Genomic DNA, 12,972 nt, shown 5'->3' with positions numbered 1-12,972 from the left:
TAGAATGGTGCCTGGCCCATAATAAGCGTTCGATAAGTGTTAGCTCTTATCTTCCTCTGCCCTCCCCAGTCTCATCTCCCACTCCACCCCTCTCATCTCTGTCTGGCCACATTGGCTTTCTTTTGGGTCCTTATTTTCCCCATGCTCCCTCTCCCCACAGGGCCTTTACACGTGCTGTCTCCATTGGGATTCTCTTTCTTTCCTCTTCAGCTACTCACTTCCTGCCCATGTAGCTTCAGATCACAGCTCAGGTGTAACTCCCTTGGGGAACCCATCCTGGAGTTCCCTGCCTGGGGCTGCTCATCGTTATCATGTTACATTTATGTTGTGATGGTAACAATCCATCTCTCCTTCAGGACGTGGGCTCCACAAGAGCAGAAACTTTATTTTTGCCACTTTTGTAACTCCAGCATCTAGCAAAGTATCTGACAAATAACAAATGCTCAATGAATATTCGCTAATGAATGAAAGAGGAGAAGAAGAGCACAGGGTGACAGGAACACTTCGTAAATATTCATTCAGTCTTGCAAGACAGGTCTCCCGCTGTGAGAGGTTCTGAAGTTTCCCTTGCCCTCAGATACCTCCACCACTGCCAAGAGCAGGGCCCGAGCATTCTCCAGCGAGAATTTACACCAAACCACTAAATTCTCCATCATTTGCAGAGATGCCATCATATCACGGGTGCATTAGCCAACATATTGGCAACAGAGCCGAGCTCCTCTGATTGAGTCTTGACTGCCCAGAGCTGACACAGAGAGCGGCACCCGAAGGCACAGAACTGAGAAGACGAGGTGTCCAAGCAGGAAGGCACCCCAGGGGCCACTAGCCATCTGCTTCCTTACACAGATTTAGGAACTGAGGCCCAGACGGGGCCGGGAGGGCTCTACCGTCATACAGCAAGATTGTGGCGGAGTCAGAACTAGAACCCAGGTCCCTGACAGCTAGCTCAGAGCTCTGCACACTGCCCCTCACAGGTCACGTGTTCACGCATTTGATGAGTGTTGAGCACCACTTTGGGCAAGAGGCAGGTGCCCGCATACGCAAAGAACGCTCCTGCAGCACGGCTGGTCCCTGCTCTCACGGAAAGGCTCCTCTGCACTCTGTGAGAGCCCACCGCAGAAAGCAGTTGATTCCGGGCTGCATCAGGGCCTGCTTCATGGAGGCGGGTGGTATTTGAAGTGGGCCCTGAAGAATGAGCACGGAGAAGCCGGGGGAGGCCATCCCAGGCTGAATAAATAGCACCCATCCCGGGATTTAGGGGCAGGTGTGTGGGGAACTGCCCCAGACTGCTTATAAACCACAAGGAAAAGGGAAGGGGACAGAGACAGGGCCCCGAAGGAGTTAGGGCCAAGTGGAAAGAGGAGGAGGAGGTGGAAAACCAGCTGCCCTCCTCCTTCTGCAAAAGCCTCCCGAAGCCCCTGAGGGCTGCCCTTCCCTCACACCAATACCAGGTCGGTGAGGATCGACGCGCACCCCTGCCGCAGCTCCCTGCTTCCTGAGGGCTGCATCAGCAGTCTCTTCTCCTGACAAGCTATGGTGCACTTTCCCATAAACAACTGCTGCTGGCAGCGGGTTGGAGGCAGGCATCAGGGAGGCCTCTGGGTCTGGCTCTGCCAGGGAACAAGCCAGGAGGAGTGACCCATGTTCCAGATGGGAACACTGAGATGCAGCCTGGGAGAAGCCCGTCAGGGGCACAGCCAAGGTTAATACAGAGGATGGAGCTTCGAGGGCATGGGGAGTGGAGTCCAGCTGGGGGTTGGAAACCTAGGTTCTATGCCTATCTCAGCCCCGACCTTCTTCCTGAGCAGAGCTGTTTCTCATCAGCCCCTTCCCCCTCCGGGGGTCACAGGGCCAGGCTGGGACGAGGCTGCTAGCGTCACTGGACACAGCATTGCTTTCCCACAGCCTCCTTCCTCTGGCTCCCCTGCTCTGTGGCGGAAACCTGGTCACCCTTCACCCACCTAGCTCAGCCCCACGGCGGGATTTATTACTGGCTGTCCTGCCGTATGCCCCAGGGTAATAAATCAGGGCAAAGCAGACTCACAAGCATCCTAAGTGTGGAGCGTATAAAAGGAGGAGGGCCTGGGAGCCATGAGGCTTCGGTGGATCTCAGAGAGAGCCGGGACCCAGGTGTGGCATGAACCAACGGAGCAGAATGCCCCGCTGGGGACTCCTGCTGGTGCTCTGGGGCTCCTACGCCTTCGGGCTTCCTGCGGACACTGGCGCCTTCAGACGGTAACTGGGGCCCAGAGAGGGTGGCAGGGGCACAGGGGTTCCCACCTTCCTAACACCCCCAGCTTTCAGACATGGGATGTCATCCAGTCCTCACAACTAGCTGGGCAGGGAGGTATGGTCCCATTGAGAGAGGTCCGGTGACTCCAGCGTCACACAGGCAATAGTGGCACTAGTCAGGCCTGGAAGCCGTGTTTTTGATCCCTGCCCCGAGCTCTCGCTTCCTGCACAGATCACCATGCTAGGCACCATGGGGAACGCAGACATCATTTAGACATGCCCCTTGCCCTCAAGCCCTGATTATTAAGAAGAGCATTAAGTCTGGCAGGAGGAAGCACGACATGGGGTTAAATGCAAGGCTGCTAGAGGTGAATTGTCCGGGTTTAAACTCGGCTCCCCTAGTAGGCAGATTAGCTCTGGAAACACAGGCAAGTTACTTCACCTCTCCAGGTCTCAGTTTACCATTTTTAAAACAAGGAGAATAGGCGCCAACTTCATAGAGCTGCTCTGAAGACTCAATGAGATAACTGAGGGGAAGGCCTCAGCCTGAGGCGGCGGGCTGCGCAGGGAGGCCTGTCGCCAACCCTGAAAGAAGGGGCAGCCCAAAGGAGAGAGAGACCTGACTGCCACCCACATTGTGCCACGCCCTGTGGGGACCAGCGGCTCCTTGAGGCTGCAGAAGGGGAGAGGCAGCAGGGAGAGAGCCCCGTGGAAAAGGGGTGTCAGTCTGGGGAGGGCAGATGGCGCCAGAAGAGCTGAAGGTGAGAGGGCAGGTCTTAATAACAGTGAGAGCCGCTAAGCCTGTGAAACACTTAGGACTTCACAGATCTCATCTCTAGTCATCCTCCCAACAACCCAACAGTCCCAGGTTACGGATGAGGACCCTGAGGCCAGGGAGGTCTCGTGAGAGGGGCTGAGGCTCCACACACACCAGGCCCTTTGTTCCCAAAGCCTCTCTCCCCTGCTCCAAGGCCCCCCCCCCCCAGAGTCACGGCTGGGCTGAGGGCCGGGTGAGAGGGCAGGCGCTTCCTGGCAGCATGGGGCTGAGGAGCCCCCCAGGGGAAAGGCAGATCAAGGGGAAGTCACTCTCCCCTGTTCTCTTCAAACAGAAAAGGGAGCTGGGCCAGGGTGGGGAGGGAGGGAGCCTTCTGAAACAGTCACAGGAATGGTGCCACCTGCTGTGTGCGGAGCACCACAAGGCCGCTCTCATGTGTTTGGGAGATCTGAACACAGGACCCCATTCTCAAGGTGCTTTCATGCCTTTTACACACACGATTTACGTTGATCGGGCGCGGGGCCCCTTGTGAATCTGTAGTGATTCTCCGAGGTAGGTGCTACCTTTAAGTCCATTTTTACAGAGGAGTTCATGGGGGCTCAGAAAAGCCTCAGAGAGGTTAGGTAAGTTGCTCAGAATCACACAGGTGGTTCGGGATTCAAGCAGGTCCCCACAACCACTATGCCCTCACCAGCAGACAGCACCACATCCCTGAGCATTAGCCATGCAGTGCTGGCTGTGAGCACCCAGGAGCCAAAGCAAAGGTGAGGCCAGCGTGAATGGGAGTGCATGGCGAGCTTCCAGGAGGAAGCAGTGCCTGCTGCACTTTGAAGGATGAAAGAACTGGAGGGAGGGGGGAAGGGACTTTCTGCAAGGAGATGGGTAAAGGTTAAGGTCCAGAGCCGGGGCTGCTCTGAGTAACTAGTGGAAAAGGCACCCTCTTTGGGGCCAAGCCTTCTCTGCCCCTCCATCTTCCCACCTGTAAGATGAGAATAATAACATTACCCACCTCATGGGATGGCCGAGAACCAAGTAAGATATAATTGTGAGAATACTTTGTCAACAGTGATATGAATGTCAAACTGTGAGATGAATCTGACAAGTTATTTCCATTAAAATATTACACTGACAGGCACGAAAGTTGCATTCGTGTTCCCGGCTGTCACGGGACATAGATGCAGGGGGAGTGACAAGGAAAGGACAGTGAAAGGACAGGGGCACGAGAACTGAGAAGAAGGCAGGTTGTCCACAAACTGGGCTGCAATCCTGGGACCCTCCCCCAGCCAACAGCTAGGGAAACCTTCCTCCAGGCTTCAGCAAACGGCCTTCAGGGGGCCCAGGGCCCCCCATATGGGGAACAGGGCCGGATACACTGTTTTGAATCCCTGTTCCATCACGTGTGAGTCACCTCGTCCCCATGAGCCTCAGTTTGCTCATCGTAGAGCAACGGCGACAGCTGGCTGCAGGGTTGTTGTGAGGGTTACATGGGGTGTGAACAGTGTTTGGCGCCCCGTAGGCTGTGAGTTTCCCAGTTTCTTTAATGGTGCCTCCCAAAGGCCTCAGGACAAGAAGCCGAGGGACTGGGACTTAGGCTCAAGAAGGCACATCTTTCCAAGGACAGGGCGCACAGGTGCTCTGGAGATGCCAGCCTCTCTCCCTGCCCACCCAGTTGGGTTGGTCAGCTCCACTCCGCAGCCCTCGGGCATCCCAGAGCCCCAGCAGGCTGCTGCGGGCACCTGCTGCCACCTACAGGCCCCGCATGGCACTGCCTCCTCCCGCACAGCCTCGAGGGGGGCGCTCCCAGCGTTCAGCTCCTCAGAGGGGAAGCCAATGCGTGTCTCCTCACCTGCTGGAACTCCGTGAGGCAATGACGATCTTTATCTTTACGTCTCTAGTATCCAGTGCGGTGTGAGCACAGTTTGTGTTCAACTTGTGATTACAGAATGGATGAAGGAATGAGTGAATGAACACCTGGCCTCAGCTCACAGTGGTAGGGATCAAAATGAGACATCGGCAGGCAGTTAGTTGAGAGTCACTGAATGCCAGCACAGGTGACTCAAGGAGGCTTGGGGATTTTCCTTCAGAGGCCTGAGGGCGCAGGAGTGATTCTTAGCTGCCTGGGCTGAGTTAGGGAGGCTTGTATTAGAAGCTTCAGGGACGCTGCTATTGTTATGGGTGAGTACAGAGCTCCTCTATTTTTCCTTCCTCCATCCTGGGCCAGGATCTTCCTCAGGAAAATGCCCTCGGTCCGAGAAAGCCTGAGGGAGCGAGGCGTGGACGTGAGCAGGATCGGCGCCGAGTGGAGCCAGTTCACCAAAAGACTCTCGCGAGACAACAGCACCTCCCCCGTGGTCCTCACCAACTACCTGGACGTGAGGACCCCGCTCTGCCCCGGCACCGCTCTTGGGCCGAAGGCTTTCTTTGCTCTTTCCATGCTGTCTTTGACCAAGGAGCACTAAGCAGCCTACAGCACTCCCATTTTACAGCTGGAAGCCTGAGGCACTGGAGGCGGGAGGGAACCCAGAGGCAGAGTTCAGTCTGGAGCTCGGGCATCCGGCTCTGGTGTCACGGGTCGGCAGGAGGGGTGTTCGGCCTCAGGTGCAGGTTTCTGGGACCAGGCTCAGTGCAGACTGGCTGCGTGCTACTCCAGTGGTTCCTCAAGGGGTGGGCAGCTTCCTGCTTCATTCCCAGCATTTTAATTTTGCCCCCTTGTCTCACTTCCTGGGAAGTCACAAGACAGTGCCAAGCCTCCCACCCAGGCCCTGCTGGAAAATGGAAACCCAGAGAGGATATAAGATCTACCTAATCTCTCCTGAGTGGCAACAGGGCTATCAGGCACGACCCCACGCTCCCCAAGCTCCTCCAGCCGCCTCTGTCCTTTCACCCCTACAGACCCAGTACTACGGCGAGATCGGCATTGGCACCCCACCCCAGACCTTCAAAGTCATCTTTGACACAGGCTCGGCCAACCTCTGGGTGCCCTCCACCAAGTGCAGCCCTCTCTACGCAGCCTGTGGTGAGCCCCAGGACCTGCCTGCCTTCCCCCGAGCCCCCGCCGTGCCACACTCAGGCAGTCCTGCCCCACACGCAGCTAAGTCTGTCCTGCTCCCGTTTGAGCTGTTTTCTCTCTGCCTCTACTTCCACTGCCCCTGAAAGGAGAGAGGAAAATGGTCCCCATTTTCCTGATATGGCCACCAAGGTAGGAAAGCAAGCTTCAGGAGCCCACAGCCCACAAGGCCATTTCGCAGCCTTCCCGAGACTGAGAAGGGCCTGAATTCTCAGACCCATCCAAGGCACTCGTGCTCTTCCATCCCTATCCTTAGTCAACAAGCTTTTATTGAGTGCTTACTGTGGCCAGAATCTTCTCCCCATCCCAGTGTTGGGAATTACTTTAAAACGCTTCATTTGAGACAAAATTCTCAGACATATGGGCACATAACAGGGGCCCAAGAAACACAGTCCGTGATTGATGAAATGCATTTTCTGAGCCTCCAACCTCAGGGCCACCCCACCCCTGAACCTAAGTCCTCAGTCACACAAGCCATACCCACAAGGCGCCTGCCTCCGAGCCACCCTGCTGGGCCGCTCTTGGACAGACCTGAGCCTGTGTCCTTCTGCCAGAGATTCACAGCCTCTACGACTCCTCGGAATCCTCCAGCTACATGGAGAATGGAACGGAATTCACCATCCGCTACGGATCCGGGAAAGTCAAAGGTTTCCTGAGCCAGGACATGGTGACTGTAAGTAGGACTGCCCGGGGCCATTTGACTCCCTGCCTTTCGTGTCCCCAGACCTCTCCTGCACCTCAGGGCCCATACATGGGGAAGGCTCAGTGCAGCCCACCCTGGAGCCTGGGGATTTGAGGAACACCCTGCTGTCCCACCTCTCGCTAGAGCCACAAAGCAGCAGCACGTGGCACGGGGCACACCTGAGCTCCTGGCTCAATGCTGGGTGACTTATGGAGGCTTTCACATCTAACTCACATGCAGGGCTTGTCCCGAGCCCCACAGCCTCCAGTCAAGTAACCCAGCTGAGGTCACCCAGCTCTGACTGGCTCCTAACCAGACCCTAGACTGAAATCAGGGTCAGAGTCAGGGTCAGGGCTATCGTTGACATCATCGTCAGGGTTAGTTTTAGGGTCAGGCATAGGTTTGTTAAAAAAATAAAATTCAACTGAGTAAATCAGAAGATCTAATTGGCTTTATTAAATGATTCCTGCATCAGGCAGCACCTCATCTGGCACGCAGACAGATACTTGGAGAAGGTACACAGCGTGAAAGGCTTTCATAGTAAGGAGGATGAGTCAAAGACAGGAACTCAGCAGCAAGGAAAAAATGAAAGTTCATTGGAGGAAAGTAAAAGTTCAGGTGACCACAGCTTCTCATTGGCTGAGCTGCAGCATTTTCCATTGGCTGGGCTTGTTGCTGGGCAACAAGGAAGTCTTCCTTCTGTGGGAGCAGTAAAGTAGTTGCACGTCCTGTTTGGGAGAGCAAGGTACTCTCATCCTGTTGGGGTCAGTAACAGAGGTCTTCCTGTTGGGGTCAGCAACTGACACTTTCTGTTGGGGTAACTGAGGAGGAGTGGCAGGGTGTGGGATCTCCCTCTAAGAGGCCTTCCAGACTCTGGTTTTAGTTGAGCTTTCCTTTATTAATTTTCATAGGTTTTAAGGTCATAGTTGAGGTTGGACCTGTCTCTGACTCCTCCCCATTCTGGGGTTTCTCTAGCCCTGCTCTGTGAGAGTTAGGGGAGGGATGCCCATAGAACCTGGAGGAAATAGGTATGAACTTACTTCTCCCCTTGTCTGTGAAATCAGGGGGAAAGAAGCATCGGGGGCTGGCCTGGCTATGCTGAAGAAATCCTTAGCCCATAACGGGGTGGGGGACTCAGGCCCAGTCCTGCCACTGTGAAAGCTGGGCCATTGCGGAGGGGGAATGGGAGCTCCTGGCATCTTTTCTGCTCCTGCTTGGCAGTACCGCCTTCTCAGCTTCTGCCCCTTCCAGTCACTGAGCAACCCCAGTTCTCTCTGGACCCCACAGCCTAGATGCATATCAGGAGAGAAGATATCTGTGGGGTTGATGAACTGGTCTTACCCTAAAATGCGACACCCTGGAGCATATGTGCCCCTGGGGCCCCCAGTGGGGAAGATCCTGGTCGGGGGTGGGCAGTGAGCTTGGTCTCCCCAGTCCTTCCTCCCACAGGTGGGCGGAATCACAGTGACGCAGACGTTTGCAGAGGTTACGGAGCTGCCCTTGATACCCTTCATGCTGGCCAAGTTTGATGGGGTTCTGGGCATGGGCTTCCCTGCACAGGCCGTCGGTGGGGTCACCCCCGTCTTTGACCACATCCTCTCCCAGAGGGTGCTAAAGGAAGACGTCTTCTCTGTCTACTACAGCAGGTGGGCCTGGGCCTCCAGGGGCTGAGGCAGGGAAAGCGGGGAGGCAGGCCAGCTGGGAGAGCAGGAGCGCTCGGGCCAGGTGTGTTCCCGGGCTCTTCCGCCCTGATGTAGAGCTGCACCGTACAATGTGGAAGCCACTACTTACATGTAAATTAATTAAAGTTAAGCAAAATTAGGCATTCAATTCCTTAGCCTCACGAGCACATTTCCAGTGGTCAGCAACCACAGTGGCTATTGGCTACCATATCAGATAGTACGGACACAGAACATTGGCATTACTGCGCAGCCTCAGGTAGACAGCACTGCTCTAGAACAAGGGGACAGTGCAGGGTAGGGGCATGGGAAGGAGGCACTGCTGTCACCTAGGGACCCTGCCTGTGAGGGCCCATGGCTCCTCCCACACAGTGACAGCCAACTTTGTTCATTCATTCATTGGTGAATTTGCTCACTCATTGATTCAACAAACATTGGGTGCTTATGTGCCAAGCACTCTGCGAGGCTCTGGGTGCCGCCATGAATGCAGCGTGTGAGACAGAGTGTCTGTGCACACAGAGCCTGCAGTCTACAGGGGAAACAAGAAGCGTGTGAGCAACAGCAGTGGGCACAGGGCTGAGGCCCATGGGTACTTTCCAACTCTAGGCTGAGCTTATGGGCAGCTCCGCCAGCCCTGGGGAAACCGTCGTCAGCAGCTGAGCAGGGCTATGATCTGCTCCGAGCTGCTGGGTTTAGAAAGACGGCCTGAGCTGGAGAGGAAGAATGATAAGGGTAAGAACATGAGGCCAGTGGCAGTGAGGATGCAGGGGACGGTCGAAGTCCAGAGAGATCGCAGAGGTCAAAGGGAGAGGAGCGTCTGGTTTGGTGAGAGAAAGGGAGGCACTGAGAAAACGCCCCGGCTTGGCTCTGCCGTCAGGGGCAGTCTGGCAAGAGCTGTTGCAGAGGGGAGCAAGGCCAGCCGGCAGGCAGTGAAAAGGCAGATGCAGCCTGCTCTGAGAAATTCAACAGGGAAGGGGATGTCAGGTGGAGGCGCAGGCAGAGAAGCAGAGAAAAGAAGGGTGGGTGTTTTTAAATGCTAGAGGATGCCAGAGCATGCTTGCAGGTGAGGGAGGAAGTCAATGGAAAGCAAGAGACTGAAAATGGAAAAAAGAGGAGATCATTGAGGGCCCAGGAGCCTGGAGGCCATGGCAGGTAGGGGCATCCAGCACACAGGAAGTGGGGGGGCCCTTGTTGAGGAGAGGGCCTGCCTCTTCCTTTGCCCTAGGCCGGGAAGGAGGGAACATCCCGAGAGATCTTGAAGTGTTGGGCTAGCCCAAGCACACACGTACTGGATTTGCAAAAATGCAATTAACTGCACTTGCACAAATAACATGTACACACCTACACACCCGTGCACAATGGTGCATGGAATCAGGCCTCCTATTACGAGTGCTGGAAAACCCCACCTCTCTCTCTTCACACACACACACACACGCGCACACACGCTCTGGAAACCAGCCCTAAGATAGGCCCTGAGCTGTGGGAGGCATCGTGCAGCCTGGAGGAGAGGAAAGCAAGGGGGATCAGCTTCAGACTGGGCACCAGGAGCCCTCGCTCCAATCCTCCATCACCCCACTCACCACCTGGGTGACTTCAGGCAAGTGACTTCACTTCTTGGTGATGACGCCATTGCCTGAAGGGTAACAAGGGTGCATAACACCCACCTGCCAGACCAGAAGCTGGTGAGGCTCACCGGAAACAAAGGCTTCCTTTCTGCTGTGTCTCTTTCTTTGCAGAAATTCCAAGTAAGGAGAAACCCCCCTCACGGTCCTGACCCTCCAGAGCACCTGGCCCAGAATCATACACGGCACTCGCCCAAAACTCACCTCAGCAGGCCCAGGCTCTGCGGATGCTGAAGTTCTCCCCCCCACCCCCACTTCCTGCCCCTGCCCACCCCCACCCAGCAGCTCCCCAGACTCCCCTCCCACGCACCTGCTCAACCCGCAGCAACCGGAACCCAAGTGGGGGGGCGGGGCATGGCGATTTGCCTCTTGTTTGCTTTCTACTGGCTGTCTCTGTGCCTGTTCCTTTTCTGTGACCTCTCTGGGGATGCTCTATTCCGCATGGTTGGACTGTCCTGGAACCACCCCTGGCTGGGCTTGGGGAGGAGCAGGAAAGATAAGGTGGTGTGCTCTGCAGATTCCCAGCCTTGCCCTCCCTGCCCCCCTTCCTCTGCCACACCCTGCACCCTGCCCAACTTCCCCTGTCGCTAGGGTCTTTGGGTCTCAGAGGTTATGGGTCTCCAAGAGCCTCTGATCTTCCCTTTAGGAATTCCCACTTGCTAGGGGGAGAGATTGTGCTGGGAGGCAGCGATCCCCAGTATTACCAAGGGAACTTCCACTACGTGAGCGTCAGCAAGACTGACTCCTGGCAGATCAAAATGAAAGGGTCAGGAATCCTCAACCCTCTCCCCTCTCCAAAAACGCTGCTGCCTGGGGGCGGGGGAGCAGGGAGGGCAGCTCCTCTCTCCTGACGCAGCCACTTCTTAAGGCACAGCCAACATTTGCTCTCTGCCTGCTCTGTCTGGGGATGGGAACAGAGATATGAGGAACAGAGGGGAGGGGGCCTCCTGAGAGTAGGTGGGGGGTCACTAAGCCATGCGCTGAGGGAGGGGGGCAGCACCTTTCCTCCTCCAGCACATGCCTTACCTGTCCTCCAGTGCATCACTGGACCACCGGCATGGCTTCCCCTCACTGGCCTGGCGTCAGGAAAGTTATGCAGCCTGGTGGTGCCCCATCAGCCCTCCCTGTCTGTCTGTCTGTCTGACTGTGGTCTCCCCCAGGGTATCTGTGAGGTCGGCCACCTTACTCTGTGAGGAGGGCTGCATGGTAGTGGTGGATACTGGCGCATCCTACATCTCGGGTCCCACCAGCTCCCTGAGGCTGCTCATGGAGACCCTGGGGGCCAAGGAGCTGAGCTCAGATGAAGTAAGAAGCTTGGGGGGGCGGGGGAGGGGGAGGCAGGCCAGGGATTAGGGGAGCACCACCTGGTCCAGGCCCTGAAATGACCCCAGGCAGCATTAGGTCCCAAATGAGGCCATTTTGGGCTTTCCCCTCTTCATCTCTCACACTCTTCCCCCCAGGGAGGGGGCATGCACCCAGCCCTCTCCAGAGAAGGGCCCAGGCCACAAGCACAGGGCTACGTCTGCTGGGGGACTTCCCACACTCAAAGACGCTCCCTCTACCCTCCCCCAAGTATGTCGTGAACTGTAACCAAGTGCCCACACTCCCTGACATCTCCTTCCACCTCGGAGGAAGAGCCTACACGCTTACCAGCGCAGACTACGTATTACAGGTGAGGCCCGGGCCTGCCCTCAGTGACAGGGAGGACGGGTGGGCGGGGGCCCTCAAAAAGGGACAAGTCATCATGCACAGATTGCACGCTACCTCACTGGTTCTCAAACGTGGCTGCATGTTAGAGTCACCTGGGAGCTTTTAAAAGTCCCACTAACAAGCCACTTCCCCTACTTCTTAACTCAGAACCTCTGGGCGTGGCACCTGGGCATCAGAGTTTTCAAAACTCCCCAGGTGACTGCAATGTGCAGTCAAGCATGGGAATCATGTGCTCATCCCCTTGTCTCCGGGTTCTCATCAAACGCCCCCAGGAATGCTGTGCTTCTGTCTTATCCCCTTTCATACCCAGCAGACTTAGCGCAATGAAGTGAAGGCCTAGGGTCAGAGCTCTGCCAGACTGTAAGCTCTTGAAGGTAGCGCTGTACCCAATGCATTGTCTGCCCGGTGTCTAGCTCAGCGCCTGCATCCAGGAGGCATGCGACCCACAGCGGGTTGAAAGGGCCAGGATGCGATGGAGGCCCACGGCAGATGGGGGGAGGGGACAATGCTGAGGACAGCTGCTGGGCTCAGGCGAGGTGGAGGAAGAATGGTTATGTGCTGGGCAGTGAGGAAACCCTCTTCCTTCCTGCCAGGATCCCTACAGTAATGATGATCTGTGCACACTGGCCCTCCACGGTCTAGATGTCCCACCACCCACCGGGCCTGTCTGGGTCCTGGGCGCCAGCTTCATTCGCAAGTTCTACACGGAGTTTGATCGGCATAACAATCGCATTGGCTTTGCCTTGGCCCGCTGAGGCCCTCTGCTGCCCAGGCGGGCCTTGCCCTCAGCCCTAGCCCAGAGCCAGAGCACTCTCTGGGAACCCCCTGCCTAGCTTGCGCCCTCATGCAGGAGCCCAGGGCGTGGGGCTCCTCCCCACCACTTCCCCTGTTCACATCACCAGCTCTTCCTGGCTTTGAAGACAAACAGAATAAAAACTTCATGTTCACAACCCTGTGGCACCTGGGTTCACTTGGGTTTGAAACTGAGGCACAGCCATGTGATCACGGCAGATAGGGGTGTGACACAAGATGATAAACTACACATTCCCCTGCATGCAGGGTTCCTGCGTGCAGGGGTGACGCCATTTGTCCAGTGTCGGCAGGGCTTAGCTGGGGTTGTTTACACAACCTCGGTGGGAAGTTTGCAGAGTCAGCCCCGTGCCCCCTCCAGCTCCTCGAGGACCAGAGCTAAGGCTGTGACAGTA

The 12,972-nt window shown here is 56.2% G+C and overlaps 1 protein-coding gene and 1 long non-coding RNA gene across 3 annotated transcripts; one reads left to right on the top strand and one right to left on the bottom strand.

Moving 5' to 3' along the window:
* Window positions 1-2,099: 2,099 nt before the first annotated feature.
* On the top strand, window positions 2,100-12,715 carry REN (renin). The gene is made up of 10 exons (XM_070608716.1): window positions 2,100-2,235; window positions 5,229-5,379; window positions 5,900-6,023; window positions 6,629-6,747; window positions 8,206-8,402; window positions 10,172-10,180; window positions 10,704-10,823; window positions 11,218-11,362; window positions 11,631-11,729; window positions 12,361-12,715. Exons 1-10 carry the CDS (start codon window positions 2,138-2,140, stop codon window positions 12,520-12,522), a joined length of 1,224 nt encoding a protein of 407 aa, XP_070464817.1. The 5' UTR covers window positions 2,100-2,137; the 3' UTR covers window positions 12,523-12,715.
* On the bottom strand, window positions 7,186-10,302 carry LOC139081770 (uncharacterized). 2 transcript variants are annotated; one of them, XR_011537060.1, is made up of 3 exons: window positions 10,262-10,302; window positions 8,098-8,539; window positions 7,186-7,484 (listed from the first exon to the last, which is right to left on the bottom strand). It is a non-coding gene; the product is annotated as an uncharacterized lncRNA (long non-coding RNA). The 2 variants fall into 2 exon arrangements; XR_011537059.1 differs by lacking the exon at window positions 10,262-10,302 and having other exon boundaries at window positions 7,186-7,512; window positions 8,098-8,367.
* Window positions 12,716-12,972: the final 257 nt, after the last annotated feature.

Source organism: Equus przewalskii, unplaced genomic scaffold (genome assembly GCF_037783145.1).
Source record: "Equus przewalskii isolate Varuska unplaced genomic scaffold, EquPr2 ChrUn-1, whole genome shotgun sequence".
NCBI lineage: Eukaryota > Metazoa > Chordata > Mammalia > Perissodactyla > Equidae > Equus > Equus przewalskii.
This window is presented reverse-complemented; position numbering and strand designations above follow the sequence as displayed.